Raw genomic sequence first — 27,722 nt, forward strand, 5'->3', positions numbered from 1 at the left:
AAAATATTTATAAAATAGAAAAGCCATACAGAAGAAAAAAATCATCCACAGCTCTAGCAGCACCAGGGATGACCATTTATGACATTTTTGTGCATTTCTTTCTAGATTTGCTTCTGTGTGCTTGGTTAATACACCATATTTCATCAAATCTAAAATGTCATCAACTCTAAGGTGCACATTATTTTACACAATTTAAAAAAGAAAGAAAAGACTGGCAGTTATTATATAAGATATCATTAGCTGTAATATGTATCTCAATTCCTGAGATACTGAAATGTAAAAAAAATGCAGCTGATGAAATAGAAAATATTTACTACTGGTATTTTTCAAAAATGTATGTATTTTCTAAACACACTCTTCTTTTATACTCCACATTAGAAAGTTCCTCCCCCCTTAACAACACCTACATTTTCTTCCTTTATGATGTTTAATCCACTGGAACTTTCATTTCCATAAGTTTTATAAGTTTGGACAACCTTTTCATTGACACCCAAGACAAACATAATACAGGAAATGCCACTTTTCTTGTGTAACTTGTTCATACATGCTAGCTTCCTTAAAGAACAGAACTAATTCAAGTTTTTTAACTTCACAGCCATGATAATATGTTCTTCTTGGTATCCTTGGTATTTTTTACAACTCACAGTTCATTCTGGGATTGAGCCAAGCCAAGTTGACCCCATTCTTTATATTTTATTTTGTGTCCTCTACTTTTAGCTTTGGTAAGGATTCACAGCAAATTAAACAAGACTCATTTTAATGCAGTTACTTTCAATTTTCAGTACAGTAAAATTTCAGGACAGTAAAAATATCTTCATATTTAGTATTCTAAAAAGAACATAACATTTTAAAAAGGAATTCCATGACCACTATTTAAGTGGTGGAAAAGAAAGTCAGCTGAATGTGTGGCAATGGCCCTTAGCCTGGAGCCCAGAGACAGCCTTCAGAAAACTATGAGCCCTGAACGGATATGCTAAGCTTTGACATACGTGGTTTTCTACGGGGAACAGTTCCAAAACATTTATTCAGACTTTTAAAGAGATACTTGACACATGATAGTTAATATTTACTGAGCCCTACATGTCCAGGGCACTTAAATCACTTTGTGCGTATAAGGTCTTGTAATCCTCTGAACTACCCTCAAGAGGAGATGTGAATATTACCCCCATTTTATAAATAAGACAAAAGGAGGTAAGTGGCAGAACTGGTCTTTGAACTCAGGGAGACTGTCTCAAACCCACACTTTTATGTATTACACTGGATTGTCAAGTTATAAATCCAAGGAATATTTAAGCTTAAGGCGGTAAGAATATAAGCCATATAGACAATGGTAAAAAGTCAAGTCAAACTAAACTTTTTATAATATCAATGAGTGCTTTCTTGTTCATTTTGCCCTTTTATCTTCTCATCTGAACAATGTCTAGTCACGAGCACATACTCTGAGAAATGAGACATTAAGTCTAAAAGACGAAAACTGGCAAATTCAACATTCAAATTTACCTTGTGGCCCAGGAGATGCCACCTTGGGGCCAGTGATCTCCAGGTTTGTTTGGTAACGATGTCCATTTTCTGCTTGATTTGATTCCACCTTTTTCCCAGGAGTTTTCTTATGATCTCCTTTGGGTTTCTTTACTCGTTTAACCTGGAATGTGATCTGGGAAGCAGAAACATGTTAGGGACAAATGAAACCAATTACTAAATCTGCTAATGACGGTGGCTATCAGATAGTCTTGTGCTAGGGTGAAATTCTCTCTGGTTTAATTCTCAGAGATTTCAATGAAAAATGGTTAGTGAAATGAACAAATCTAGCGTAGAATCATGTATAGAGGAGACTGAACAGAAAGATGTCTGAATCAGGCACCTGCAAGTCTATAGACTTTGAGTATGGCTTTACACCCACCCCATTTCTTTATGCTTCCCAGAGGAGTTGGCAATCAATGTGAAGGCTGCCCTGGAGGGTGGGGTTAAGAAGGCCACACTGCCAGCAGAAAGTTCACACTCCATGAACTAGGGCCTTCTGAACCCTGCGCTACCATTTCGTGAGGCCCGAGCTGACCACCTCTTACCCATTCTGTTGCTTCATCATCTTCACTTTTGCAGTCTCCATAGCAAGAGCTTCTGGCCACTCCGTCCTGGGGGCCTTTCTTCAGCACGCGTATCCCCTGCAAGTCTAGACGCCGCCCCTTCATCTCCAGTGCTCCACCAAGGCCCTCCAGAGGCCACGCCTGTTGAAATTCATCCACCAAGGCCAGTATCTCTTCTGACATCTTTGTTTCATCTGAATTCTCCATCTCATCGGAACCATTGCTCTCCTCAACCACTGTACCTGAAATTCAAGGGTCAGCATGTGACTAAGTTACTTGTTCAGGCATTTGAGATTCCAACTTGGCTTTTAGAGAAAAGTTTTGGCACTGTTCAGACACTTGTATAGTTCACCTTCAAGAAAAGTACCATTCAGCATCTTCAAAACTGATAATAAAACCCTATCTTTGTCTTCTGGCTTTTCCCAAGGGCCTGGCTGAAAACAGCTATGTTACATATTATTTTTTGGAAGAAGAGCCCTTTAAAACTCAAACTTAAAACTAGGGGCTGGCCTTGTGGCACACTGGGTTAGGCCATTGCTTGCAATGCCAGCATCCCAAAACGGAGTGCTGGTTTGACTCTCAGCTACTTTGCTTCCAGTCCAGCTTCGCTGACAATGTGCCCGAGAAGGCAGTGGAAGATGGCCCAAGTGCTTGGGCCTGTGCCACCCTTATGGAAGACAAGGATGGAACTCCTGACTCCAGGTTTGGCTGGGTCCAGCAGGGACTGTTGCAGCCATTTGGGAAATGAACCAGTAGATGGAATATCTCTCCCTCTCTGTGGCTCTGCTTTTAAAATAAATTAAGTAAAAAAAAAGAACCAAACAAAAAACCCTAAAAACTTGAGTCAGCAGTGTCTCTCAACTCTGGTGGCATCTGCACTTCCCATCCCACCTTCAGTTACAGAAAATGAGAGTCTGATGTCAGTATAGTGGTACTGTTACAAATGTCTAAAGTATTCTTTCTTGAAAAATCTATAGGACTCTTCCAATGGTTAACATATGCCTATGAAATACATAGCAGTCTTTTCCAGTAAAAGAAACTTTCTAGGCTTCTTAACAATCTGCTGATTTCTACTGCTTTTATTAGGACTGTTTGAAACGAGGGTACAGGTTTGCCAAAGAGGAGTTCTAATTTTCAGTTTCTACCTTGTTTGCTACTATTTTCTTAAAGTTCAAAGTTGTCAGTAGACATCCCAGAGAAGCAGCTGGACAGAGTTGCTACCAGGAACCCAAAGAGGAACTGAATTAGAACTGCCTGGTGTCTGACTTGTAGCACCTGAGCTGTCTCTAAGTCCTCTTCATCTTGTTTTAGGTTTCTTCTTCTTCCTTCTTGTATGGCTACCATTGAATTCTTTATATCCAGACCTGAGACAAGGAAGGGTTTTTGATTATTTGGTTTCAGCGGGGGGGAAAAAAAAGACTTAATAAAGTGCCTTTTGGCCAAAGGGAGGCCACAGGTAACTCTTCCCCAGGGTACAGTGAGAGCTGCACAGGGATGCTGCATTTTGTAACTCTGACTAATTGGAGAGCGTTTAGATTGTTCACCAGTGAAGAGTTCAGCAAACCCAGATTCAAAGGTTACAGCTTCCCCGCACCCTGCCATATGGTGATACCAAAACACCTTAGCAGGAAGGACTTTCACTGACGGAAACCAATATTCCAAGGAGGAGAGGCTGCGGAGCTTGCCGCAGCTTTGTGCTGTGGCCGCCGTCGGGCCTTCCCAAGGCTGCTGGTTCCTAAAGAACACCGCTAAGTATGTACGTGTTCTTATATTCTCTCCTCAAGGGTGGGAAATGGGAGGTCACAAAGATGTTGAGTTAGAAAAATAATCCAGCCTTTATTTATTTAGCATTCGGTATGTCTAAGCTGTACAGAAAGCTGTGCTGGGCAGGAGCAAAGAATATGAAAGTTCTGCAGGAATTACATAGAATTTATTTATAATTGTAATTTGGAGACACAGAGCTAGCTACATTAAAAGAGACAAAATACTTTTTCTAGAGGAAAAAATGTTTGAGTGTGAGCACAACATGCTTCTCAGAGTCAGGAGTCAGAACGGAGAACGGGGAGTCACTCGCATGGTAACAACATTTTTTATTTATTTATTTATTTATTTATTTATTTATTTATTTGACAGGCAGAGTGGACAGTGAGAGAGAGAGACAGAGAGAAAGGTCTTCCTTTGCCGTTGGTTCACCCTCCAATGGCCGCCGCAGCCGGCGCGCTGCGGCTAGCGCACCACGCTGATCTGAAGGCAGGAGCCAGGTACTTATCCTGGTCTCCCATGGGGTGCAGGGCCCAAGCACCTGGGCCATCCTCCACTGCACTCCCTGGCCACAGCAGAGGGCTGGCCTGGAAGAGGGGCAAACGGGACAGAATCTGGCGCCCCGACCGGGACTAGAACCCGGTGTGCCGGCGCCGCTAGGCGGAGGATTAGCCTAGTGAGCCGCCGCGCCGGCCTGGTAACAACATTTTAAAAGAAGTACACGCACAGACTCAGGAGCCCACACACGTCCACACAGGGCAAGGGAGCCACGGGGGAGGATGTTTCCAACCTCAAATTAATGAGGACAAAGAATGTGCCTTGGGGACCTCAGCAGACAAGATGCTTAGGGAAGGAGGGTGGCATTACGAATGTCTGTCAGGAAGACAGTAAGCGGGAGAAGAGTAAGATGAGGGTCATACTCCTGAAAGTCAAAGGCTTGGGGTAGTAACTCAGGCACAAGAAGAGAGAGGACGGAGGACAAAGAACCAGTTAAAAAGGCAGTGCACAAGGTCAGTGTTGTGGCACAGTGCAAGTTCCAACTGCTCAGCTTGCAACCCCGTTCCCTGCTGGTGTGCCTGAGAAGGCAACAGAAGGAGGCCCAAGTGCTTGGACCCTGTCACTTACATGGGGAGGCCCAGATGGAGTTCCAGGCTCCTGGCTTTGGCCTGGCTAGCAGCCATGGCCATTGTGGCCATTTGGGGAGTGAGCCAGCGGATGGAAGATCTCTGTCTCTCCCCTTCTCTCTGTAACTCTGCCTTTCAAATAAATAAATCTTTAAAAAACTATTTACTTGAAAGGCAGAGGCAAGGGGGGAAGGGGGGGGGACGGAAAGAGGTATCATCCATCTACCGTTCAATCCACAAATGGCTGAAATTGCCCTTAAGGCATGCGGATCCTGCTGAAATGCCCATGAGACTATTTCAGGCATGGAAAGCCAAGACACTCTGGGGAAAAAACAAAAAACCTAAATGAAAGATCTCCGCGAGTGAGATCCCAGTGGAAAGAACGGGTCATCAAAGAAAGAGGTACCTTTCTCTGAAGGGAGGAGAGAACTTCCACTTTGACCATGGCCTTGTCTAAATATGATCAGAGTCAGTGAACTCAGGAGGCTTCCATAGCCTTGGCAACTCATGACAAGAGCCTAGGGTGATTACTGACGCCATAAACAAGAGTGTCAATTTGTTAAGTCAACAACAGGAGTCACTGTGTACTTACTCCTCATGTAAGATCTTTGTCCTTAGTGTGCTGTACATTGAGATTTAATCCTATAACTAGTACTCAAACAGTATTTTCACTTTATGTTTCTGTGTGGGAGCAAACTGTTGAAAACTTTACTTAATGTATGCTAAACTGATCTTCTGTATATAAAGAGAATCGAAAATGAATATTGATGTGAATGGAAGGGGAGAGGGAGTGGGAAAGGGGAGGGTTGCGGGTGGGAGGGACGTTATGGGGGGGAAGCCATTGTAATCAATATTCTGTACTTTGGAAATTTATATTCATTAAATAAAAGTTAAAAAACAAAACAAAAAAACAAACAAATGGTTGAAATTGCTGGAGCTGGGCCAATCTGAAGCCAGGAACTAGAAGCTTCTTCCAGATCCCCCACCTGCAGGCAGGGGCCCAAGGACTTGGATCATCTCTGCTGCTTTTCCAGGGAGCATTAGCAAGAAGCTGGATCAGAAGTGGAGCAGCTGGGACTTGAACCAGAGCCCATATAGGATGCTGGCACCGCAGACAGTGGCTTTACTCACATCTAGGGACTAAAATATTTTTAAAAATTAAAAAAATAAGTAGTTCACAATCTACAGGTTATACAAGATAACTTCAAAAAGTTAGTGGGAAAATTGAATCAAAAGACAGCTTGCATCTTCTACAACTTTCTGATGTGCCCTCATTTGAAGTTGGCTATCTTAGGGTGAAGGTAAAGAGAATTTGGAAAACGGGAGGAGGAAGAGGTATGTGACAAAATTTTAGTGCAGAAAAATCAGTAACAGGGCAGAATCAAAGATGGTGTCAAGATTTTATAGTTTAATATAAAAGTGGGGTTTTATTCTGTGAATATAGGCTTAGATTCTGTGAACACGAAAACAGAATGCTGTTTACAAAGAATGGAATTAGTCGTGGGCAACAGTATAATGAGATGGGATTTTAGACACTCATTTTTAAGATTTGTTGCTCCTTGTTGCTGTAACAATGTGCTGAGGGCTTGGGACATAAAAACCCATAGTTACTGGGCAAGGCTAGAATGGATGGAGAAGCCTATCTCCAGATACCGTGCTGTGCAGAGAACACTGTCCTACACGACTGTCCTGGGAAGCTGGGAATACAAAAGTCTGGTTTGGTGACAGATCTGGATTGTAAAGGGATCTCAGGTTTTAATTATACTTGGAGAAAGAAGGGTAAGTAAGTGTTAGACTTGCTGCTTGTGGGACAGATGGCAATGATGCAAACTGAACCAGACTGAGACTCTCATATCTATTTTTGCTTTATCTTTACCATGTACCATTTTCACACTGGAAAAAAAGAGAATAAATATTATGAAGGTGAAGAGAACGTGAGTAACCTGTCAAGAACAGCAAGGATGAGCAGATGTGCTGAGATGGAGATAAACATACAGAGTATAATCAAGACAGAAAGTAGCTCAGCACAACCTGTCAGTGTTCTAAACACTCTGGAGAGTCATATTTAAGTCTGGGCACCTCAGTTTAAGAGACTTTCAAAGAGGAGCGCGTTCATTGGTGAAGTACTTAAACCCACATTAAATAAGGGACTGAGGAAACCAAGAGTGACCCAGTGGTAGGCAGAGCAGATGATATATGGCATAAAGTTAGGCTTGAAAAATATCTCACTGGGAAGATTTTTGAAGATTTACAGACAGAGTGCTTCAGAGATGGTAGAAGAACTAGAAGCCATTTATAACTGGACTAGTTCCAGGAAATGAGGGTACTCAGTTGATGGGAAGCAAAGACGTGGGGTGGAATGGAGTGGACAGGAACAACAGCTAAGGCAATGTGCTATTAATGAGAAATAAGACTGAATTTGTTAGCTTTGTAAGGCAAAATGAGAAATGACAGGTCACACTGTAGCTCAATATTAGAAAATACTGGCATCAGCTGAAAACAGAAGGGGTTATCCAGGGAGAGAATGAGGGAGGTCACCACGCTGAGAATGGAAGCAGAAGCCAGTCAGGGACTTGCTGGAGCCACGACTGCGAGGGAGGAGACGTCAGAAGGCGAGCAGGGAAGCTGTGCTGGGTAAGAAACAGCACTAACAGTCTTGAAGAGAGGTTTCAAGAAGAGTTTCAGCGAGCAGAGCATGCCAAGGTGAGTGCCAGCTTCCAAACAAAGCGGACTGACAGTAAACAGAGGTAGAGCTCATGCATCCGAAGAGACAGCTAGCACAGGAGAGGCCTTCCTTCCAAGTCTGACTCAAAACACTCTTCCAGAAAGTCTTGCATGACTTACATCAACAGGCTCAAGTACCTGATGTGGTTTCTGAAGACAAGCAGGGCACATTGTACCTTTAATAATGGCACCATAGAGAGAATATATCCTTAAAATATGTTCTCACAAATAGAGTATACTGAGGAATTAGACAAACACGGATACAAATTAGGGCTCTGCCAATGCAGGGCCTTAGGAAACTCTGTCTTCAGTTCTGGTGGTCTCTTTAAAAGCCAGTGATCTGCCTGAAGCCAGACAGTAAAGCTGCAGATTTGCATATACAGTGGAATAGCATTTCAAGCCAATCATCAGAAAGCACAAAAGGCGCCGAAGCAATCACTCAGACTGAGACGGCAGGGAAGGGATTCAGTGCTGAGCAGACAATAACTCTGAATTTCCAGCTGCACGGTGGCACCCCTCCTCCTTTTAGAGGGGTCAGTAGAGCAAGGGAAAACCGAGAACACCAGGAAGATAACCTAGAAAGCGAACAGGGACTCTTTTCTGCAACAGCTCATGCGAGGGCTCCCTTTACTCAACAGAGGCTTACTAAGGAGATACTATGGACGCTGGCTTTGCAGCAGCCACCAGACTTACGCAACAGGGTCATGCCTATGTTTGTACAAGTGAGCCTTTACTAGGTTCCAATTGTGTACTAGGCATTAATTATAAATGCTTTCCTAAGTTATTTTATTTAACTACTCAAAACCATTCTGCCGCTTTTTGTTTTTGGTTTATTTTCAACAAAATGAGGTAAAGAGGGACCAGCATTTGGGCAAAGTAGGTTAAGCCACCACCTGCAGAGCCAGCATCCTATATGAGTGCCGGTTCGAGTGCCAGCTGTTTCACTTTCAGTCCAACTCCCTGGATTGGAAGTGCCTGGGAAAGCAGCAAAAAACTGTCCAAGTTACCTGGGCCCCTGCCACTAAGATAGGAGACCCAGATGGAGTTCCTGGCTATTGGCTTTGGACTGGCCCAGTCCTAGCTGTTGTAGCCATTTGGAGAGTGAACCAGAAGATGGAAGATAGATCTCTCTTTCTCTCTCCGTCACTCTTTCAAATAATCTTAAAAAGAAAAAAGAAACAAGATAAAGAAGGCTCAGAAAGATTATGTAACTTGCCCAAGATTCAACAGCTAGTAGATGGTGGAGCCAGGATATAACTATAAAACCTATGACCTCCTTCCACAGCTAAGGTTTTCTGGGGAGGAATTCTAGATGGGTCATTTTCATGCTAATCACTGACAGAATGTACACCAACCTGTAGCACTACGAGGAGTCTGAAAAGGACATGCATATAAAGCAGTCACACACACACACACTCTTTCTCTCATATACACAAATGCATTTTTGTTCTAAGGTTGCCAAATGTGTATTTTTGACAAAGACTGACATTTATTTATTTATTTATTTTTTGACAGGCAGAGTGGACAGTGAGAGAGAGAGAGACAGAGAGAAAGGTCTTCCTTTGCCGTTGGTTCACCCTCCAATGGCTGCCGCGGCCGGCGCACTGCGGCCGGCGCACTGCGGCCGGCGCACCGCAATGATCTGAAGGCAGGAGCCAGGTGCTTCTCCTGGTCTCCCATGGGGTGCAGGGCCCAAACACTTGGGCCATCCTCCACTGCACTCCCTGGCCACAGCAGAGAGCTGGCCTGGAAGAGGAGCAACTGGGACAGAATCTGGCGCCCCAACTGGGACTAGAACCCAGTGTGCTGGCGCCGTAAGACGGAGGATTAGCCTAGTGAGCCGCGGCGCCGGCCTGACCTTTATTCTGAGACCATCTTTGTACTTTTTGACATTAAAATACTGCATTTTATAAAATAATGGTAATAATTCATGGCAGTTTTCTTTAAAATGACTGTGTTGATTACAAAAATAAAGTTCTAACCCATCAAAACCCCACTCTGAGAACAGCAGGTAAAATATCATATATGTGGAACTAGAGGGCCTGAGGATTAATTCTAATTATGCCATATACTGAAGATCTTATGCAAGTAACCTAACTCCTCTGAGTCTCAATTCTTTTCATCCATAGGATGGGCTTAATAATATCTATTTCACAAGGCTAAAAGATAACTAACACTTTGTGAATGATAGAGTGCAACAAAAATATAGTGATTGTTATAACATTTGATTATTGGAAAGAATTTAGCTATTTATATTTCTTCACATTTTTCCCCAAAAAGAACATTTCTCAAAAATTCTTTAAAGTCTATGCAAGGCATTTAGCCAACAAAAGAAATTTTTCTGGTTGTGATAAGCTTTCCATAGGAAGCCTACTGGTATGAATATGCTAACTTCTATGCTAACTATCGTCCCATGGACTTGTTGTCAGCATCTAGGGAATAAGAAAGAATGCACTGGGAGAATTTAGACACAGGCAAAGCAAGGTTAACACCTGACAGAAAAACTCGGATGAGCCATTATCATATCAGGGAACTGACAGGCAGCCTGCACGATGCTGAAGGGACCTGGGGATCACTTAGTCCCTCCCAGTCAGGGCAACCAGTGTGGGCCAAAGGGAACCACATGGGAACACAGGACTAAAGACACACACTGCGTCATAATCTGTCTCACACAATAAAGTGTTCATAAAAAGGGGAGACAGAGCAAGATTTCGGCTGTGTTTTAGTCTTAATTGTCCCATGGGACAAAAGACTAACTTGTTTGTCACAAATATCCTGGATTAAGGATTCCAAGATAGCAGAATAGGGAGTTAGTTTACTGCTCTAGTTTAGGGGAAGATAGTTAAAACAAACAAACAAACAAACAACAACAACAACAACAGTGGAGAGCGTGCAATCTCAGGGAAGAGCTGGGGAGAAAACTGCAGAGGAAATGCCATGGGAGTTTCCAGGCACACTGTGGATCTACATGGAGGGTGTGGACATGCACAGATGAGGACTCCAGCAGCCGAGAGCCTTGGCACCAGCTTTGGAGATTACAGCAGCCCAAGTCACTGGCAATAAAGTTGTGGGAAGAGCCTGGTGTGAGTCTAGCTTGGAGCCCAGAGGGAGGACAGTGTACCTGCCAACCTAGAGGGGAAAAAAGGTGGGGGAAGCATGTTTCTCTCTCACTGACTACCTGGCACCAGCGTCCTATAACTAGCTGAGATAGGGCAGGCGCCATTTTGGACATACATAACAGCTGCGCCAGCTTGTGTCTGTGAGCCCAGCAACCAATGGAGAGGAGACACCTGAGTCTGCCTGGAAGACCTGACAGACAGCTGGGCGCTAGTGACTGTAGGAGCCTGGTGTGTTGGAACGGACTATGAAAACACGGTAGCTGCATGGGAGGATCAGGGTGTGGCTGGGTCTCTGAGTGGTCACTGTGGGCGGCTCCACACAGTTAGGGCTCCCTGATTGCCTGGTAAGAGACGTTGCTGTGGGATCTGTGCTCACACTGAGGACTGCATGGGTCCTCTGTGTGGTTCTTGTGGCAGTGCAGAGGAATACTGCAACCACTGGGGGCTAGAGCCTGGGTACTGGTCTCCTTGGAGGAGAGGAGGTGAGCATAAGACTATGCCAACAGAGCTGATCAAACCCTCCCCTTTGACCAAAGGGAAAAAAAAAAGAGATTTACCACGCCCAACTTGGGTGTTACCTTGGACACTCTCCTTACCCTGGAGCACTGAACAGGGCTCCCAGGCAACACCCAGCACACACCTCTGGGTATTCACTGAAAGAGTGGACGCTCCATTAAGTCACAAAGGCCTAGTTCAAAGATAAAAGCCATCACAGGGGGAAAAAAAAACCCCAACAAGTACCTCCAGAAATGCCTAAAAATAAACACAGAAATTCAAGAAGTAATAAGGAAGGCAACGTGATGCTCCCAAAGGAACACAACATGATGCATAGATTGAAGAAATGATCATAGGAATACTCAGAAGTAATCAGAAGCAAATCAACAGAGCCGGCGCCGTGGCTCAATAGGCTAATCCTCCACCTTGCGGCGCCGGCACACCGGGTTCTAGTCCCGGTTGGGGCGCCGGATTCTGTCCCGGTTGCCCCTCTTCCAGGCCAGCTCTCTGCTATGGCCAGGGAGTGCAGTGGAGGATGGCCCAGGTGCTTGGGCCCTGCACCCCATGGGAGACCAGGAAAAGCACCTGGCTCCTGGCTCCTGCCAGGATCAGCGCGGTGCGCCGGCTGCAGCGGCGGCCATTGGAGGGTGAACCAACGGCAAAGGAAGACCTTTCTCTCTCTGTCTCTCTCTCTCACTGTCCACTCTGCCTGTCAAAAAAAAAAAAAAAAAAAAAAAAAGAAGCAAATCAACAAATTAAAAAAAATCCATACATGAAATGAATGAAAATTTTCCCATGAAATTGAGATTTTAAAGCAAAATAAAGTGAAATATTGGAAATGAAGAATTTAACACATCGAACAAAAAATGTGGAGGAGAGCCTTAATAACAGACTTGGTGAGGCAGAATAAAGAATATCTGAGTTAGAAGACAAAGCTCTGGAAATTTTGTAGTCAGACCAAAAAGAAAAAAAAAAAAGAAGAAATTAGAAAACTGAAAAAATAGTCTTGGAGGTTTATGGAATACTAACAAATGACCTAACATACAGGTCTTAGGAGCTCCTGAAGGCGTGGAAAGAGAGAATGGATTAGAAGGCCTTTTTAGTGAAATAATAGCAGAAAACTTCCCTGGTTTGGAGAAAGGAAGGGACATTCAAGTACAGCAAGCACATAGAACTCCTAATAGACATGATCAGAAAAGACTTCACCATGATATATTGTAGTCAAACTCTCCACAGTAAAACATAAAGATTCAAAAATGTGCACAACAGAAACGCCAGATTACTTTCAGAGGATCTCCAATTAGACTCACAGTGGACTTCTCATCAGAAACCCTACAGGCTAGGAGACAATGGCAAGATGTATCCTAAGTCTTGAGAGAAAAAAACTGTCAAATCAGATTCTATACCCTGCAAAGTTCTCATATGAAGGTGAAATAAAGACTTTCTGTAACAAACAGAAATTGAAAGAATTTGTCACCACCTGTCCAGACTTAAAAAAGATACTTAAGGATGTGCTACACACAGAAACATAGACACATGGTCATCACTATGAAAGAAGGTGAAGGCAGAAAATCTTCCAGTAAAAGTACAAATGAAATCCAAAGTAAACAATAGGAATATTTATGGAAAAACTACAGATCCAAGTTGTTACTTATCAATAGTCACCTTGCATGTAAATGGCCTAAAGTCTCCAGTTCAAAGATACAGATGAGCTGCACGGATTAACTAACGTTAATGGATCTAAAGAGAGACACAGACTCCAATACAATGGTAATGCTGGACTTCAATAGCCCACTTTCTGCACTGGACAGAAAAACCAGACAGAAACTGGGCAAGGAAACAGAGTTAACTGACATAGACCAAATGGACCTAACAGATATCTACATAACTTTTCATCCTGCAGTTGCAGAATACACATTCTTCTCACCAATGCATGGTACTTTCTCTGGGGTTGACCACATGCTAGGCTATAAAACAAATCCAAAAAAATCAATAGCATTCCATGCATCTTCTATGAAGATGGAAATCAACAACTCAAGAATCTCTAGGACATATGTAGACACATGGAGACTGAACAACATACTCCTGAATGAACAGTGGGTCATAGAAAAAATAAAAAAATTTCTGGAAACAAATGACAATGACAATACAATGTTTCAAATCTTAAGGAATACAGAAAAAGCAATGTTAAGAGGAAAGTTTATAGCAATTGGTGCCTACATCAAGAAATTGGAAAGGCACCAAATAAATGAGCTATCAATGCATCTCAAGGACCTAGAACAACAACAGCAAACGAAACCCAAAATTAGTAGGAGAAAAGAAATAATTAAAATTAGAGAAGAAATGAAATTGAAACAAAACAAAGCAAAATAAAAAAATACAAAGGACCAGAGAAACAAAGAGCTGGTTTTTTGAAAAAATCAATAAAATTGGTCAACTAACCAAACAAATAAACAAACAAAAGCAGGGAGAACACTCTCAGATCAATAAAATTAGAGATGAAAAAGGAAATGTAACAATAGATACCAGAGAAATAAAAGAGTCATCAGAAATTACTATAAAGAGCTGTATGCCAACAAATCAGGAAACCCAGAAGAAATGGATAGACTCCTGGACATACTCAACCTACCTAAATTGAGCCATGAAGACACAGAACACCCAAACAGACCAATAACCAAGATGGAAATTGAATCAGTAATAAATACCCTCAAAACAAAGAAAAGCCCAGGACCAGATGCCTTCACTGCTGAATTCTACCAGACATTTAAAGAACTAACTCCAATTCTTCTCAAGCTATTCAAGACAAAAGAAAGGGAGGCAATCCTCCAAACTCCTTCTATGAAGCCAGCATCACTTTAACTCCTAGACCTAAAAAAGATACAACAGAGAAAGAGAACTACAGACTAATTTCCTTGATGAAAATAGACACAAAAATGCTCAACAAAACACTAGCCAATTGAACACAACAACACATCTAAAAGATCATTTACCCAGACCAAGTACAGGGATGGTTCAACATTTGCAAATCAATCAATGTGATCCTTCACATTAACAAACTGAAGAACAAAAACCATATGATTATTAATAGATACAGAGAAAGCAGTTTATAAAATGCAACACCCTTTCATGATGACAACTTTAAGCAAATTGGGCATAGAAGAACATTCCTCAACATTATCAAGGGAATTTATGACAAACCCATGACCAGTATCCTATTGAATGGAGAAAAGTAGGAAGCATTTCCACTGAGATCTGGAACCAGACAACAATGCCCACTCTCATCACTGCTATTCAATATAGTCTTAGAAGTTTTAGCCAGAGCCATTAGGTAAGAAAAAGAAATCAAAGGGATACAAATTGGGAAGGAGGAAGTCAAACTCTCCCTATTTACAGATGACATGATTCTATATATAGGGGATCCAAAAGACTCCACTAAGAGGCCAATGAAACTCATGAGAGTTTGTTAAAATAGCAGGGTATAAAATCAACAAAGAAAAATCAACAGCCTTTATATACACAGACAATGCCATGGCTGAGAAATAACTTATTTTAATATCAATCCCATTCACAATAGCTGTAAAAAAATTAAATACCTTGGAATATAGTTAACCAAGCACGTCAAAGATCACTATGATGAAAATTATAAAACATTAAAGGAAGAAACAGAAGAAGACACACACAAAAAAAATGGAAAAAATCTTCATGTTCATGGATTGGAAGAATCAATATCACCAAAATGTCCATATAACCAAAAGCAATTTACAGATTCAATGCAATACCAATCAAAATACCAAAGACATTCATCTCAGATATAGAAAAAAAATGATGCTGAAAATCATATGGAAACACAGGAGACCTGAATAGCTAAAGCAATCTTATACAACATAAACAAAGCTGGAGGCATCACAATATCAGACTTCAAGACATACTACAGGGCAGTTATAATCAAAATAGCCTAGTACTGGCATAGAAACAGATGGAGAGGCCAATGGAACAGAACAGAAACACCAGAAATCAACCCCCGCATCTACAATTTATCTTCGACAAAGAAGCTAAAACCAATCCCTGGAGCAAGGACAGTCTCTCCAACACATGGTGCTGGGAAAACTGGATCTCTGCCCGCAGAAATATGAAACAAGACCCCTACCTTACATCCTAAATAAAAATCAACTCAAAATGGATCAAAGACCTAAATCTATGACCCAATACCATCAATTTATTAGAAAACATTGGGGAAATCCTGCAAGACATTAGCACAGGCAAAGACTTCTTGGAAAAGACCCTTAGAGGCACAGGCAATCAAAGCCAAAATTGACAAATGGGATTACATCAAATTGAGAAGCTTCTGCACTGCAAAAGAAACACTCAGCAAAATGAAGAGGCAACTGAGAGACTGAGAGAAAATATATGCAAACTATTAAACTGATGAAAGATTAATATATATACAGAATATATACAGGAACTCAAGAAACTCAACAACAATGAAACAACCCAGTTAAGAAATGGGCAAAGGATTTAAACACACATTTTTATTTATTTTATTTTTATTGTTTTTTACAGGTAAAGTGGACAGTGAGAGAGAGAGACAGACAGAAAGGCTTACTTTTCCGTTGGTTCAATCCCCAATGGCCGCTGTGGCCAGCGTGCTGTGGCCTGCACACTATGTTGATCCGAAGCCAGGAGCCAGGTGCTTCCTCCTGGTCTCCCATGGGGTGCAGGGCCCAAGCACTTGGGCCATCCTCCACTGCCTTTCCGGGCCACAGCAGAGAGCTGGACTGGAAGAGGGGCAACTGGGACAGAATCCGGCGCCCCGACTAGGACTAGAAGCTGGGTGGGCCGGCGCTACGGCTCAATAGGCTAATCTTCCACCTGCGGTGCTGGCACACCGGGTTCTAGTCCTGGTCAGGGCGCCGGATTCTGTCCCGGTTGCCCCTCTTCCAATCCAGCTCTCTGCTGTGGCCCAGGAGTGCAGTGGAGGATGGCCCAAGTGCTTGGGCCCTGCACCCCATGGGAGACCAGGAGAAGCACCTGGCTCCTGCCATCGGATCAGCGCAGTGTGTCAGCCGTGGCGGCCACTGGAGGGTGAACCAACTACAAAGGAAGACCTTTCTCTCTGTCTCTCTCTCTCACTGTCCACTCTGCCTGTCAAAAAAAAAAAAAAAAAAAAAGAGGCTGGGGTGCTGGCGCCGCAGGTGGAGGATTAGCCTAGTGAGCTGCGGCGCCGCCTAAACAGACATTTTTCAACAGAGGAAATACAAATGGCAACAGACACATGAAAAAATGCTTAGGATCACTAGCCACCAAGGAAATCTAAACCAAAACCACAATGAGGTTTCACCTTACCCTCTTAGAATGGCTTTCAAACAGAAATCAAGCAATAAATGCTGGTGAGGATGTAAGGAAAAAGGTACCCTAATTCACTGCTCGTGGGAATGTAAACTGGTATAGCCACTGTGGAAGACAGTATTGAGTTACCTCAGAAATCTGAATATAGACCTACCAGCCATCCCACTCCTGGGAATATACCCAAGGGAAATGAAATCAGCATATCAAAGAGCTATCCGTACCCCCATGTTGACTGCAGCTCAATTCACAATAGCTAAGATATGGAATCAACCCAATTGCAGTCAACTGAAGACTGGATAAAGAAAATTATGGGAAATGTACACCATGGGGTAATACACAGGGGTAAAAAAATGAAATCCTGTCATTTGCAACAAAATGGATACAACTGGAAAACATTATACTTAGTGAAATAAGCGAGTCCCAAGAGGACAAACACCACATGTTCTCCCTGACCTGTGGTACTAACAGAGCACCTAAACGATAATCTATGGAAGTGGACTGACACTTTGAGAAGACTTTGAACAGCCCTTGTCTTGACTGTTGAGGAACAGTTTTGTTTTTTAATGCTATTTGTGGAACACTTTACTTAGAATAATCTTCTGTGTATAATGTTAATTGAAAATAGATGTTAGTAAAAAAATAAGAATGGGAATGGAGAGGGAGGAAGAGAAAGGGTGGGAGTGCAGTTAGGATGGGAAGAATCACTGTGTCCCTAAAGTTGTATTTATGAAATGCAGTAAGTTTTCATATCTTAAATAAAAGGTTGCTGGGGAGAAAAATAAAGGGAAGGTATGATGGAGAATTGAAAAAAAAAAGAAAAAATAAATATCCTGGTGATCAGGGAGATGTACTGTTTTGGAACAAGGACTGTTTCTATAAATGGAATAAAATGCCCCTGAACATTAATCTGCTTTGTTTCTAATGGTTCTGAGCATACCAAGTAAGCTCATGTAGTTCATCTAGTTGTGTTTGTATCATGACGCCAAAAAGACATGATGTTACCAAGAACCAAAGGAAAAGTTCACATGCAAATGGACAACCTGGTTATCTAGTTTAAGAATTAATCTCTCAGGTCTGGCACTGTGGCGTAGAGGGTTAAGCCTCTGGCTGCAGCGCCAGCATCCCATATTGGCACCAGTTAAAGTCCTGGCTGCTCTACTTCTGATCTAGCTCCCTGCTGAAGTGCCTGGGATAGCAGTGGAACATGGCTCAAGTGTTTGGGCTCCTGCATACACGTGGGAGGCCTAGATGAATCTCCTGGCTCCTGCATTTGGCCTGGCCCAGCCTTAGCCGTTACAATCATTTGGAGAGTGAACAAATAGATGGAAGACTTCTCTGTGATTCTGCCTTTCAAATAAAATAAATCTTCTAAAAAAAAAAAAAAAACAGAAATAAAAGAATTAATCTCTCTGGAGTTGGTAAGTGTTAATACGTTTCCTTAAAGTCCAATAATTTCTGGTAGAATGCATGAAACACAATTGCTAAACCCACAAAGGTCAAAGTCACAAATTCCCCTTTGAGGTTTAGTTTGCATATTTAGATATCATATACAACAATCTCAGAAGGAAAAATGTTTTAAAAATTGCTAAATATGTTAATGTAACCTACACAGAAAGGTAAACATCACATTTCATTAAAAATATTTATTACATATAGGAACATAAAGTTATATAGGACAAGGGATGTTAGAGGCTCACATAGTCAGGAAACCAACCATACAAGCAATTAATGTTGTATGAAATGTGCTTTATGTAGCAGATAAAGCCACTGCCTGTGATCCTGGCATCCCAAATGGGTGCTGGTTCTAGTCCTGGCTGCACCACTTCCAATCCAGCTCCCTACTAAGGCACCTAGGAAAGCAGCAAAAGATGGCTCAAGCATTTAGGCCTCTGCTCCCACATGGGAGAACCAGAAGTTCCTGGCTCCTGATTTCAGACTGACCCAGCTCTAGCCATCACGGCCATCTGGGGAGTGAACTAGAAAATGGAAGATATTCTCTCTCTCTTTCTGCCTCTGCCTCTGCCTCTCCTTCTCTGTAACCCTGACTTTCAAATAAATAAATCCATCTTACAAACAAACAAAAAAAAAAAAAAAAAGGAAAAGAAATGTGCCTCAACAAAAAGTAGAAACAAGTCAGTAGGTGGGGTACCTAACACTTGGAAACTTGGAAACCTTTGTGAATGCCTCACAGAGAGGGTGACTTTTTTTTTTTTTTTTTTTTTTTTTTTTTTTAAAGATTTGTCTATTTATTTGAAAGGCAAAATTAGAGAGAGACAATGAGACAGAGAAAGAGATCTTCCATCTTCCGGTTCATTTCCCAAATGGTCCCAACTGCTGGGGCTGGACCAGGCTGCAGCCAGGAGCCTGGAGCTTCTTCTAGTTCTCCCACGTATGTGCAGGTGCCCAAGGACTTTGGGTTATCTTCTGCTGCTTTCCAAGGTACGTTAACAGGGAGCTGGATCAGAAGCAGAGCAGCCGAGACTTGAACCAACATCCCTATGGGACGCTGGAACTGCAGATGGCGGCTTCTCCCACTAGGCCACAGCACCGGCCTCTAGGTGGTGACTTTTGAGCTGGGTCTTGAACACGTGTGGGAGTTATCCATATAAAGCAGAGTCCCTAGAGGCCATTTCCAGCCTGACCAAGTGACATGGAGGCTCAAAACAGCATGGGATGAGGGGAATAAAGACCAGAATGCCTTATGACCCAAACTAAGACTTCTGGATTCTTCCTACAGAGAGCTACAGAAAAATTTGAATCTAGGCAACTTACCTGATCAGATTTTAGAAGCAACTCTTGGGACACATGAGAAACTGGTGGCAGTGGTTACTTCTACTTTTTAAATTCTGTATTGATTACATGTCCTCTCTTCCTCTCCATGTATATAGGCTATGCAACAGTGCAGGCAGAAATGAAGAGAATCTGAATTCAGGCAGTGGCAGAGGAAACAGGTGACGAGAAGACAGATTCAACAGGTCTTAGAGACTGATTAGGATATAGTGCTGCCAGACTAGAAACACAGGAATTAGAAGCAGTTCAGAAAATTGAGTGAAAGTGAGGACAAGTTCAACTCTGTATATGTTAAATATGTGGAAATAAGATCTAGAGTTGCAGAGAATGTTTTAGTTGAAAATATGGATTTGGAGTCATTGGAGTATTCAAAGGTACCTGAATCACCAAGAGATAACACATGGATAGAAGGGTAAAAAAGGACTAACGTTAAGATTCTGGGTAATCCAACAAACAAAGCACAGAATAAATAAAAAGCAAAGGAAATGGAAGAAGATGGTCTGAGGACAGGAGCAAATGATATTCCGGAAACTAAGAGAAGAGAGTTTCAAGAGTGGGGAGTAGAACACAGCTCCAAATGTGGTCAAGTGGTCAAGTAGGATGGACGCTAACGAAAAAAGTCATTCATTTTGGCAATTCTGAATTGAGTGATAATCTTAAGAACTACTCAGTATAGCATAACTCAAAACAAACAGACTTTTAGCAGAGGGTCTAGTAACTATGCCCATTATTCCAAATCCTAATACTTTACTGGGTCAGTATAAATACAACTCATCTTCCTTTTCTCAATGACTCATTCAATAGAATGACACTAAGAAGGAAGACTGGTACATCAACAAGTCAGATCTGTTCTAGCAAAAAGTGACACTGAAGTGGAGGAGAACGAAGGCATGAGAAGCACGTTTCACCTGTGGCCTGGCTTCTGCCTCACCATCTGAGGAACACCCTCACAATCCCACAATATAACAAGCAGTGATGTGAAAAGAAGGAAACAAACTCTTGAAAGCAGAGAAAGGCTAAGCTTAAAGCTTGAGAGTTGATCCCCACCCCCGCCCCGAAGTATAGCCCAGGTCAAAGCAACTTACTCTCCAGTCTAAGGGCCTCTGAGTGTCTCCCTGAATTCTCAACAGAAAGCACGGGGTCCTCCTCTGCTCCCTTCTCAGACGGCTCCTCGTAAGCAGCATCTAGTGCCTGTGCGTTGTCAAAGTATTTCTGCTTGTCGTGGCTGTTGTCCAGGGTTTTCTCATGACAATGACCTCAAAGACAAGAGACACACAGCACATGAGAAACATCTCTCTTATGTAGTTCCATAGTGCAAGGTCCCAAAATATTAAGAGGTAAAAGGTGACAATGCTAATTTTTCTCCAGCAGAATGCACAAAAACCAGTGAGCTGGAGGACCCAAAGCCAGATCATTATTGTGATTTAAGGTTTTACACTGAAGTGCAAGTTATAGCTGCTATGGTACTGGGTTGGTGCAAATACAACTTATCTTACTTCTTTCAATGAGCTAGTCGATAAACGACACTAAGAAGACTGGTACATAAATGAGTAAAATCTGTTCTAGCAAAACGTGAATGAGTATTTTGTTTGGGGAGGCATAAACAACAAAGATCAAGCCCTAAGACCTTATTCCATTCACAATGGCTATGAACTATTTCCTTGAAGTTAAAAATATCATCCAAAAGCTTTTTTTCGTCTTTCAAAGGTGAGAAATAACCAATTAATACCTGAATAAGGCTGAGATAAATGAATTATGGCAGAGAAGTAATAATATTCTTACATTGAAGCTTAAAATGAAATACACCAGGCCAGTGCTGTGGTGCAGGTTAAGCCTCCACCTGTGGCGCCAGCATCTCACATGGGCACCAGTTACTATCCCGGATGCTCCTCTTCTAATCCAGCTCTCTGTTTATGGCCTGAGACAGCAGTGGAGATTGCTCAAGTCCTTGGGCCCCTGCACCCACATAAGAGACCCAAGGAAGCTCCTGATCAGCCCAGCTCTGATCACTGCAGCCACTGGGGAGTGAACCAGTGAACAGAAGACTTTTCTCTCTGTCTCTCCTTGTCTGGCTGTGATTCTGCCTCTCCAATAAATAAAATCTTAAAAAAAGTGAGAGATTATAAAAAATTAAAACCCAAAAAACTAAAGGGGGATGATGTCAGAGAGTTCACATTTAAGACTACAACATAATAAAGGCACCTGTTTTTCTTCTGGAAAACAAGTTCTAATTGTGTGGATAAAAATTTACCTAAGCATAAAATAGCACAACTTGAGTGTAATCCTGGCACACTTTGATATATATATATATATATATTTTTTTTTTTTTTTTTTTTGACAGGCAGAGTTAGACAGTGAAGAGAGAGACAGAGAAAGGTCTTCAGTTTTTCCATTGGTTCACTCCTCAAATGGCTGCAACAGCCGGCACGCTGCACTGATCTGAAGCCAGGAGCCAGGTGCTTCCTCCTGGTCTCCCATGCGGGTGCAGGGCCCAAGCACTTGGGCCATCCTCCACCACCTTCCCGGGCCACAGCAGAGAGCTGGACTGGAAGAGGAGCAACTGGACAGAACCCGGCGCCCCAACCGGGACTAGAACCCGAGGTGCTGGCACTGCAGGCGGAGGATTAGCCTAGTGAGTGGCGGCGCCAGCCCTCTTGATATATTTTTGACATGTTCAGTGAGACTAACATCTACTATAATTTTACCAAATGAGCTGAAGGGTTTTGATTCTATTAAGGATTATATATTAATGTAGACAAATATTCCCATTATTTGGTTTTATCTAATGTTCAATCTCTGGGTAGGGGTATTTGTTAGTAGTCTAATATGTCTGCTGTGGCAGAGACCTGGCTATGGTATCTGTCTCTCCTTTGAACACCAATGGTAAATGCCAGTTGATTTAGTTCACTGAAGATGTGTTGTCTTACTCCCTTATGCGCCATCTATACCGTCATTGAGGAGGCATATTGAGTGGAAGTCCATGACTTTCCTATTAGAGGACAAATACTTTGGATAAGAATGTATGAGTACTGCTATCCTCTACTCAGCAGAACATTCCAACATTTTGCAACATTCATTTTTTAGAGAATGTTCTCTCAAAGAGATAGATGGACCCAATTAAACTACAACCAATGTCACTACAAGAAGTCTCTCTGTGGATTCAATGACATCCTTTTGGATTCCTTAAGAAAGTACTTCTCATAAGATTTCCCTTCACAGACTGAGAAAGCATAATGAACTCAGAATCTTCTTCCAATTCTAATAAATTTGGAGTAAGGAGGTCACATGTTTAGGGAGTAACCTTCCATTTGCCAATTCTACATTATCACTTATTTGAGGATACCAAATAAAACAAGGCTATGTTGCAACAGAATTCTTTGTTTCTAGAGTTTTTGCAGTTGGTTCCAAGATGGTGGAATAGGGAGAGCTAATTGCTCTAGCCCAGGAGAAGATAGTTTTAAAAAAGTGGAGAGGGTGTAGTCTCAGGAAAGAGTTGGGGAAAAAATGGCAGAGGAACCTCTACTGAAATTAGAGGGACATGATAGACATATGTGGAGGGCCTGGGTGCCCAGGCTCGAACTGCAGCAGCCAAGAGCTATGCACCAGCACTGGAGAGTGAGGTGAGACCAGAATGCAGCAGCACAAGCCACTAGTGAAAAAGTGGCAGGAAGAGCCTAGAGGGAACCCGGCCTGGAGCCCTGTAGGGGAAAGTGTACCTACCAAACTAGAGGAGAGGAAAAAAAAAAAAAAAAAAAAAGGACAGGACAGACACATTTCTCTCTTCCTGATCACTTTACAATGCTCCTGCAACAAGCGGATAGAGCGGGTGCCATTTTGGACATTTGTAACAGCTGCGTCAGTTTGTGTCTGCGCTGCACAGCCAGCCAAGTGGAGACTCCTGACTCTGGAGGGGGAGAACTAACAGGGAGCTAGGAGCCTGTGACTGTGTGAGGCTTCTGCACCAGGACTGTGAAAACAACCAGGGTGTGTGGGAGGACTCATGGTGTGGCTGGGTCACTGGGCAGTCTCAGTGGGAGATGCTACAAGCTCAGGGGTTCCTGGTTACCTGGTGAGAGACACGGGGTGGGGAATCTGAACTTACACCGAGGACTGCACAGATCCTTTGTGTGGGCCTTGGGACAGGGTGTGTGATTATTATACCCACTGGGGCTAGCGCTCAGGCACTGATCGCCATTGAGGAGAGGAGCAAAAGCAGTGTTAAGAGGAAAGTTTATAGCAACAGGTGCTTACATCAAGAAATTGGAAAAGCACCAAATAATTGAGCTATCAATGAGTCTCCAAGATCTAGAAAAACAAAAAATCTAGCAAACCAAACCCAAAACTAGTAGGAGAAAAGAAATAATTAGAATTAGAGAAATCAACAAAATTGAATCAAAAAATAACAATACAAAGGATCATCAAAAGGAAGAGCTGGTTTTTGGAAAAAATAAACAAAATTGACCCACCATTGGCCCAACTAACCAAAAAAAGAGAGAGAAGACCCAAATCAATAAAATTAGAGAAAAAAGGGAAATGTAACAACAGACACCACAGGAATAAAAAGAACCATCAGAAATTACTACAAAGAGCTGTATGCCAATAAACTGGGAAACTTAGAAGAAATGGATAGATTCCTGGACACATACAACCCACCTAAATTGAGCCATGAAGACAAAGAAAACATACACAGACCCCATAAGCAAGACAGAAATTCAATCAGTAATAAAGGCCTTCACAACAAAGAAAAGCCCAGGACCAGATGGATTCACTGCTGAATTCTACCAGACATTTAAAGAAGAAATAACTCCAATTCTTCTCAAACTACTCAGAACAACCAAAAAGAGGGAATCCTCCCAAATTCTTTCTGCAAAGCCAGTATCACCCTAATTCCTAAACCTGAAAAAGATGCAACAGAGAAAGAGAATTACAGACCAATTTCCTTGATGAACACAGACGCAAAAGTCCTCAATAAAATTCTGGCCAATAGAATCCATCAGAAAACTCAGCCATTCAGACCAAGTGGGATTTATCTCTGGTATGCAGGGATGGTTCAAAATTCGCAAATCAATCAATGTGATACACCACATTAACAAACTGCAGAAGAAAAACCGTATGATTATCTCAATAGATGCAGAGAAAGCATCTGATAAAATACAACACCCTTTCATGATGAAAACTCTAAGCAAACTGGGTACAGAAGGAACATTCCTCGACACAATGAAGGCATTTATGACAAACCCATGGCCAGCATAATATTGAATGTGGAAAAGCTTGGAAGCATTCCCACTGAGATCTGGTACCAGACATGGATGCCCACCCTCACTATTGGTATTCAGTATAGTGCTGGAAGTTTTAGCCAGAGCCATTAGGCAAGAAAAAGAAATCAAAATGATACAAATTGGGAAGGAGGAAGTCAAACTATCCCTATTAGCAGACAACATGATTCTTTTCATAGGGGATTCAAAAAACTCCACTAAGAGACTATTGGAACTCATAGAAGAGTTTGGTAAAGTAGCAGGATATAAAATCAATACACAAAAATCAACAGCCTTTATATGCACAGACAATGCCATGGTTGAGAAACAACTTCTAAGATCAATCCCATTCACAATAGCTACAAAAAAAATAAAATACCTTGGAATAAACTTAAGCAAGGTTGTCAAAAATCTCTTTGAGAATTACAAAACATTAAAGATACAGAAGATACAAAAAAAAATGGAAAAATCTTCCATGTTCATGGATTAGAAGAATCAACCAAATCAAAATGTCCATTCTCCCAAAAGCAATTTACAGATTTAATGTGATACCAATCAAAATACCACAGTCATGCTTCTCAGATCTAGAAAAAATGATGCTGAAATTCATATGGAGGCACAGGAGAACTCGAATAGCTAAAGCAATCTTATACAAAAGAACAAAGCTGGAGGCATCACAATACCAGATTTCAAGACAAATTACAGGGCAGTTATACTCAAAACAGCCTGGTACCAGTACAAAAACAGATGGATAGGCCAATGGAACAGAATAGAAACACCAGAAATCAATCCAAACATCTACAACCAACTTATAATTGATCAAGGAGGTAAAACCAATACCTGGAGCAAGGACAGTCTACTTAACAAATGGTGCTGGGAAAACTGGATTTCCACATGCAGAAGCATAAAGCAAAACCTCTACCTTACACCTTATACAAAAATCTACCCAATATTCATTAAAGATCTAAATCTATGACCCTGTAGCAAAAAACAATCTACATGAAGGATCTCTGTGAGATCCCAGTGGAAAGAAGGGGCCATCAAAGAAGGAGGTACCTTTCTCTGAAGGGAGGAGAACTTCCACTTTGATTATGGCCCTGTCTAAATACAGACAGAGTTTGTGGACTCCAAAGGCTTCCATAGCGTTGGCAGCTCATGACAAGAGCCTCGGGTGATCACTGATTTCATAAATCAGAGTGTCAATTGTTAAATCAACAACAGGAGTCACTGTGCATGTAGGACCTCTGTCCTTAATGAGTTGTACTATGAGAATCAATGGTAAAACTTTGGTTTATCTCACTGCAAAGCTTCTAGGCTTTCCATGGGTCAGTGTTACCTATGACAGAGAAAGTAGAGAAGGCAGCATTCTAGCAAAGAATAATAATATGCTGGGCAAAAATAACAGGAACTGGAATTCTCATTTATGTGTGGGAGGGTGGGGATGTATTTGTGTGTACACATGGAGGGCTAATGGGGAAGAAGTCATTAGTAATGGTAGTTGTTTTCTTTCTCCAGATTCTTCTGTGACATGACAGAGGCTACTGATTTGCCTCCACTTCTGTTTCACCATCTGGTAGGTGCAGTTAAGTACAGGGAAACTATGTGTAACAGCATTAAAAGAAAATAGAGTGATAATGATAAACAACTCAGCATGCCTGATTAACTACCGTTTACCATGAACAACATCACTTCTCAGAGGAATCTCTTCATCGGGATACACATAAACAAAACTTAAAAGTAGAGAAGAAATAATGATGACAATCATGATTTGATGGTGCTGATGGAAGCATTTTTTTTTTTTTTACCTTGATACAGATTCTGTAAAACGTAAGGTTACAAAAGCAAAGGACAAACCTTTAACACTGTAACTCAGTGAACTTTTATCTTCTATTTCCCTCACACAACTTTTGCATTTCTTCTGTTTCTCTTCCACCCTCTTTCTATTGCAAAATATTAATTAGTTTCATCTTTTTAAATGTCTACACTACCTACAAAATGTCTTATAGGTAATTTATAAGGTATGATGTGCAAAAGACTCCCAGGCTAAAATTAATCTTCCTTTATGACCTCAAACCCACCAGAGGTGCTCTTGGAGTAAGACTTGGCCATTCTAAGAATACCTTGCCCTCCAATTCTCGACACTGGGGCCAGCGTCCCTCAGAACAGGGATCAAGGAGGAGAATGAGGGAAAAGAAAGGAAATGAAAGGAACAACAAGGGGCTTTGGTAGGGGGCTTCTTGGAAGCAGACAGCATTAAAATGATCAAATAAACAAAATGCTTTAAGACTAGAATTGTTAACACTGACTTTGAGAGCTAAAAGCAAGCTGTTTTGGAGTTCTGGTGTGACTTGCATTAAACAGCTGAGTTAAACTGCTGCCGCCTGACTAAAGGGAAGTGAAGCACTTCAGAAAGGACGAGTTTCTGTTCTTTCGTCTACAGGGTAGGTCTGCTCCAGCTCAAAGAGAACGATAAAGTTGCCTACATGGAGAAATATTAGTTAATTTCCCAGAAGAGAAGATGTTCTTGTTAAAGAAACAAGGAAATATTGGAGGGGGGAAAATGGAAGGACGCCTGGAAAGGAGCAAGTCATCTTCCATGCATATGACTATTATTTTTTGCTGATGGCTCACACTAACCTTGAGAGGTATGACTTTTTTTTGTCCTTAAAGGAATACATGATTTAAATGAAATATTTTAGATAATAAGGTCCCAGGTGAAAATGGAAACACTTGTCTGAGCAGAATGCTCTGCACATGCCTGCAAAGCATTTAGCATCTAATCTAAACCCCAGCAGTTTGGTTTCTCTTAGAAGGAAAAGACTACCACATAATACCAACTAAGTATAAAACTCCAAGGATATTTCTGATTCTGGAACTGCTGTGACAGCCTAGACAATTCAGTACTCTTTTCTTTCATTAGAGGACCTCCTGCATAAACTGGGTTATTAATATTAACTAATTTGTACTACAAAGGTATACAGGATGGGGAACAACTTAACTTTTAATATACTTTATCTCCTAAGG

The 27,722-nt window shown here is 41.8% G+C and overlaps 1 protein-coding gene across 7 annotated transcripts in view; it reads right to left on the reverse strand.

Annotated features, from left to right (window-relative positions):
- TTC17 (tetratricopeptide repeat domain 17) overlaps window positions 1-27,722 on the reverse strand; it is a 147,740-nt gene that overhangs the window by 39,369 nt on the left and 80,649 nt on the right. For 4 of the 7 annotated variants that reach the window (XR_016217573.1, XM_002709063.6, XM_089309447.1 and 1 more), the window contains exons 17-19: window positions 20,529-20,699; window positions 2,067-2,326; window positions 1,501-1,654 (exon numbers count right to left, since the gene is read on the reverse strand). Coding sequence is in view for 5 of the 7 variants with exons in the window: in XM_002709063.6 (XP_002709109.1) it covers window positions 1,501-1,654; window positions 2,067-2,326; window positions 20,529-20,699 (585 nt within the window). In the remaining 2 variants the exon portion in view is untranslated. The remainder of the gene's footprint in view (window positions 1-1,500; window positions 1,655-2,066; window positions 2,327-20,528; window positions 20,700-27,722) is intronic. The other 3 variants (XR_016217574.1, XM_017346067.4, XM_089309456.1) reach the window with 1 other exon arrangement.

Source organism: Oryctolagus cuniculus, chromosome 1, assembly GCF_051225735.1.
Source record: "Oryctolagus cuniculus isolate XC-2025 breed Fujian yellow rabbit chromosome 1, ASM5122573v1, whole genome shotgun sequence".
NCBI classification, from domain to species: domain Eukaryota; kingdom Metazoa; phylum Chordata; class Mammalia; order Lagomorpha; family Leporidae; genus Oryctolagus; species Oryctolagus cuniculus.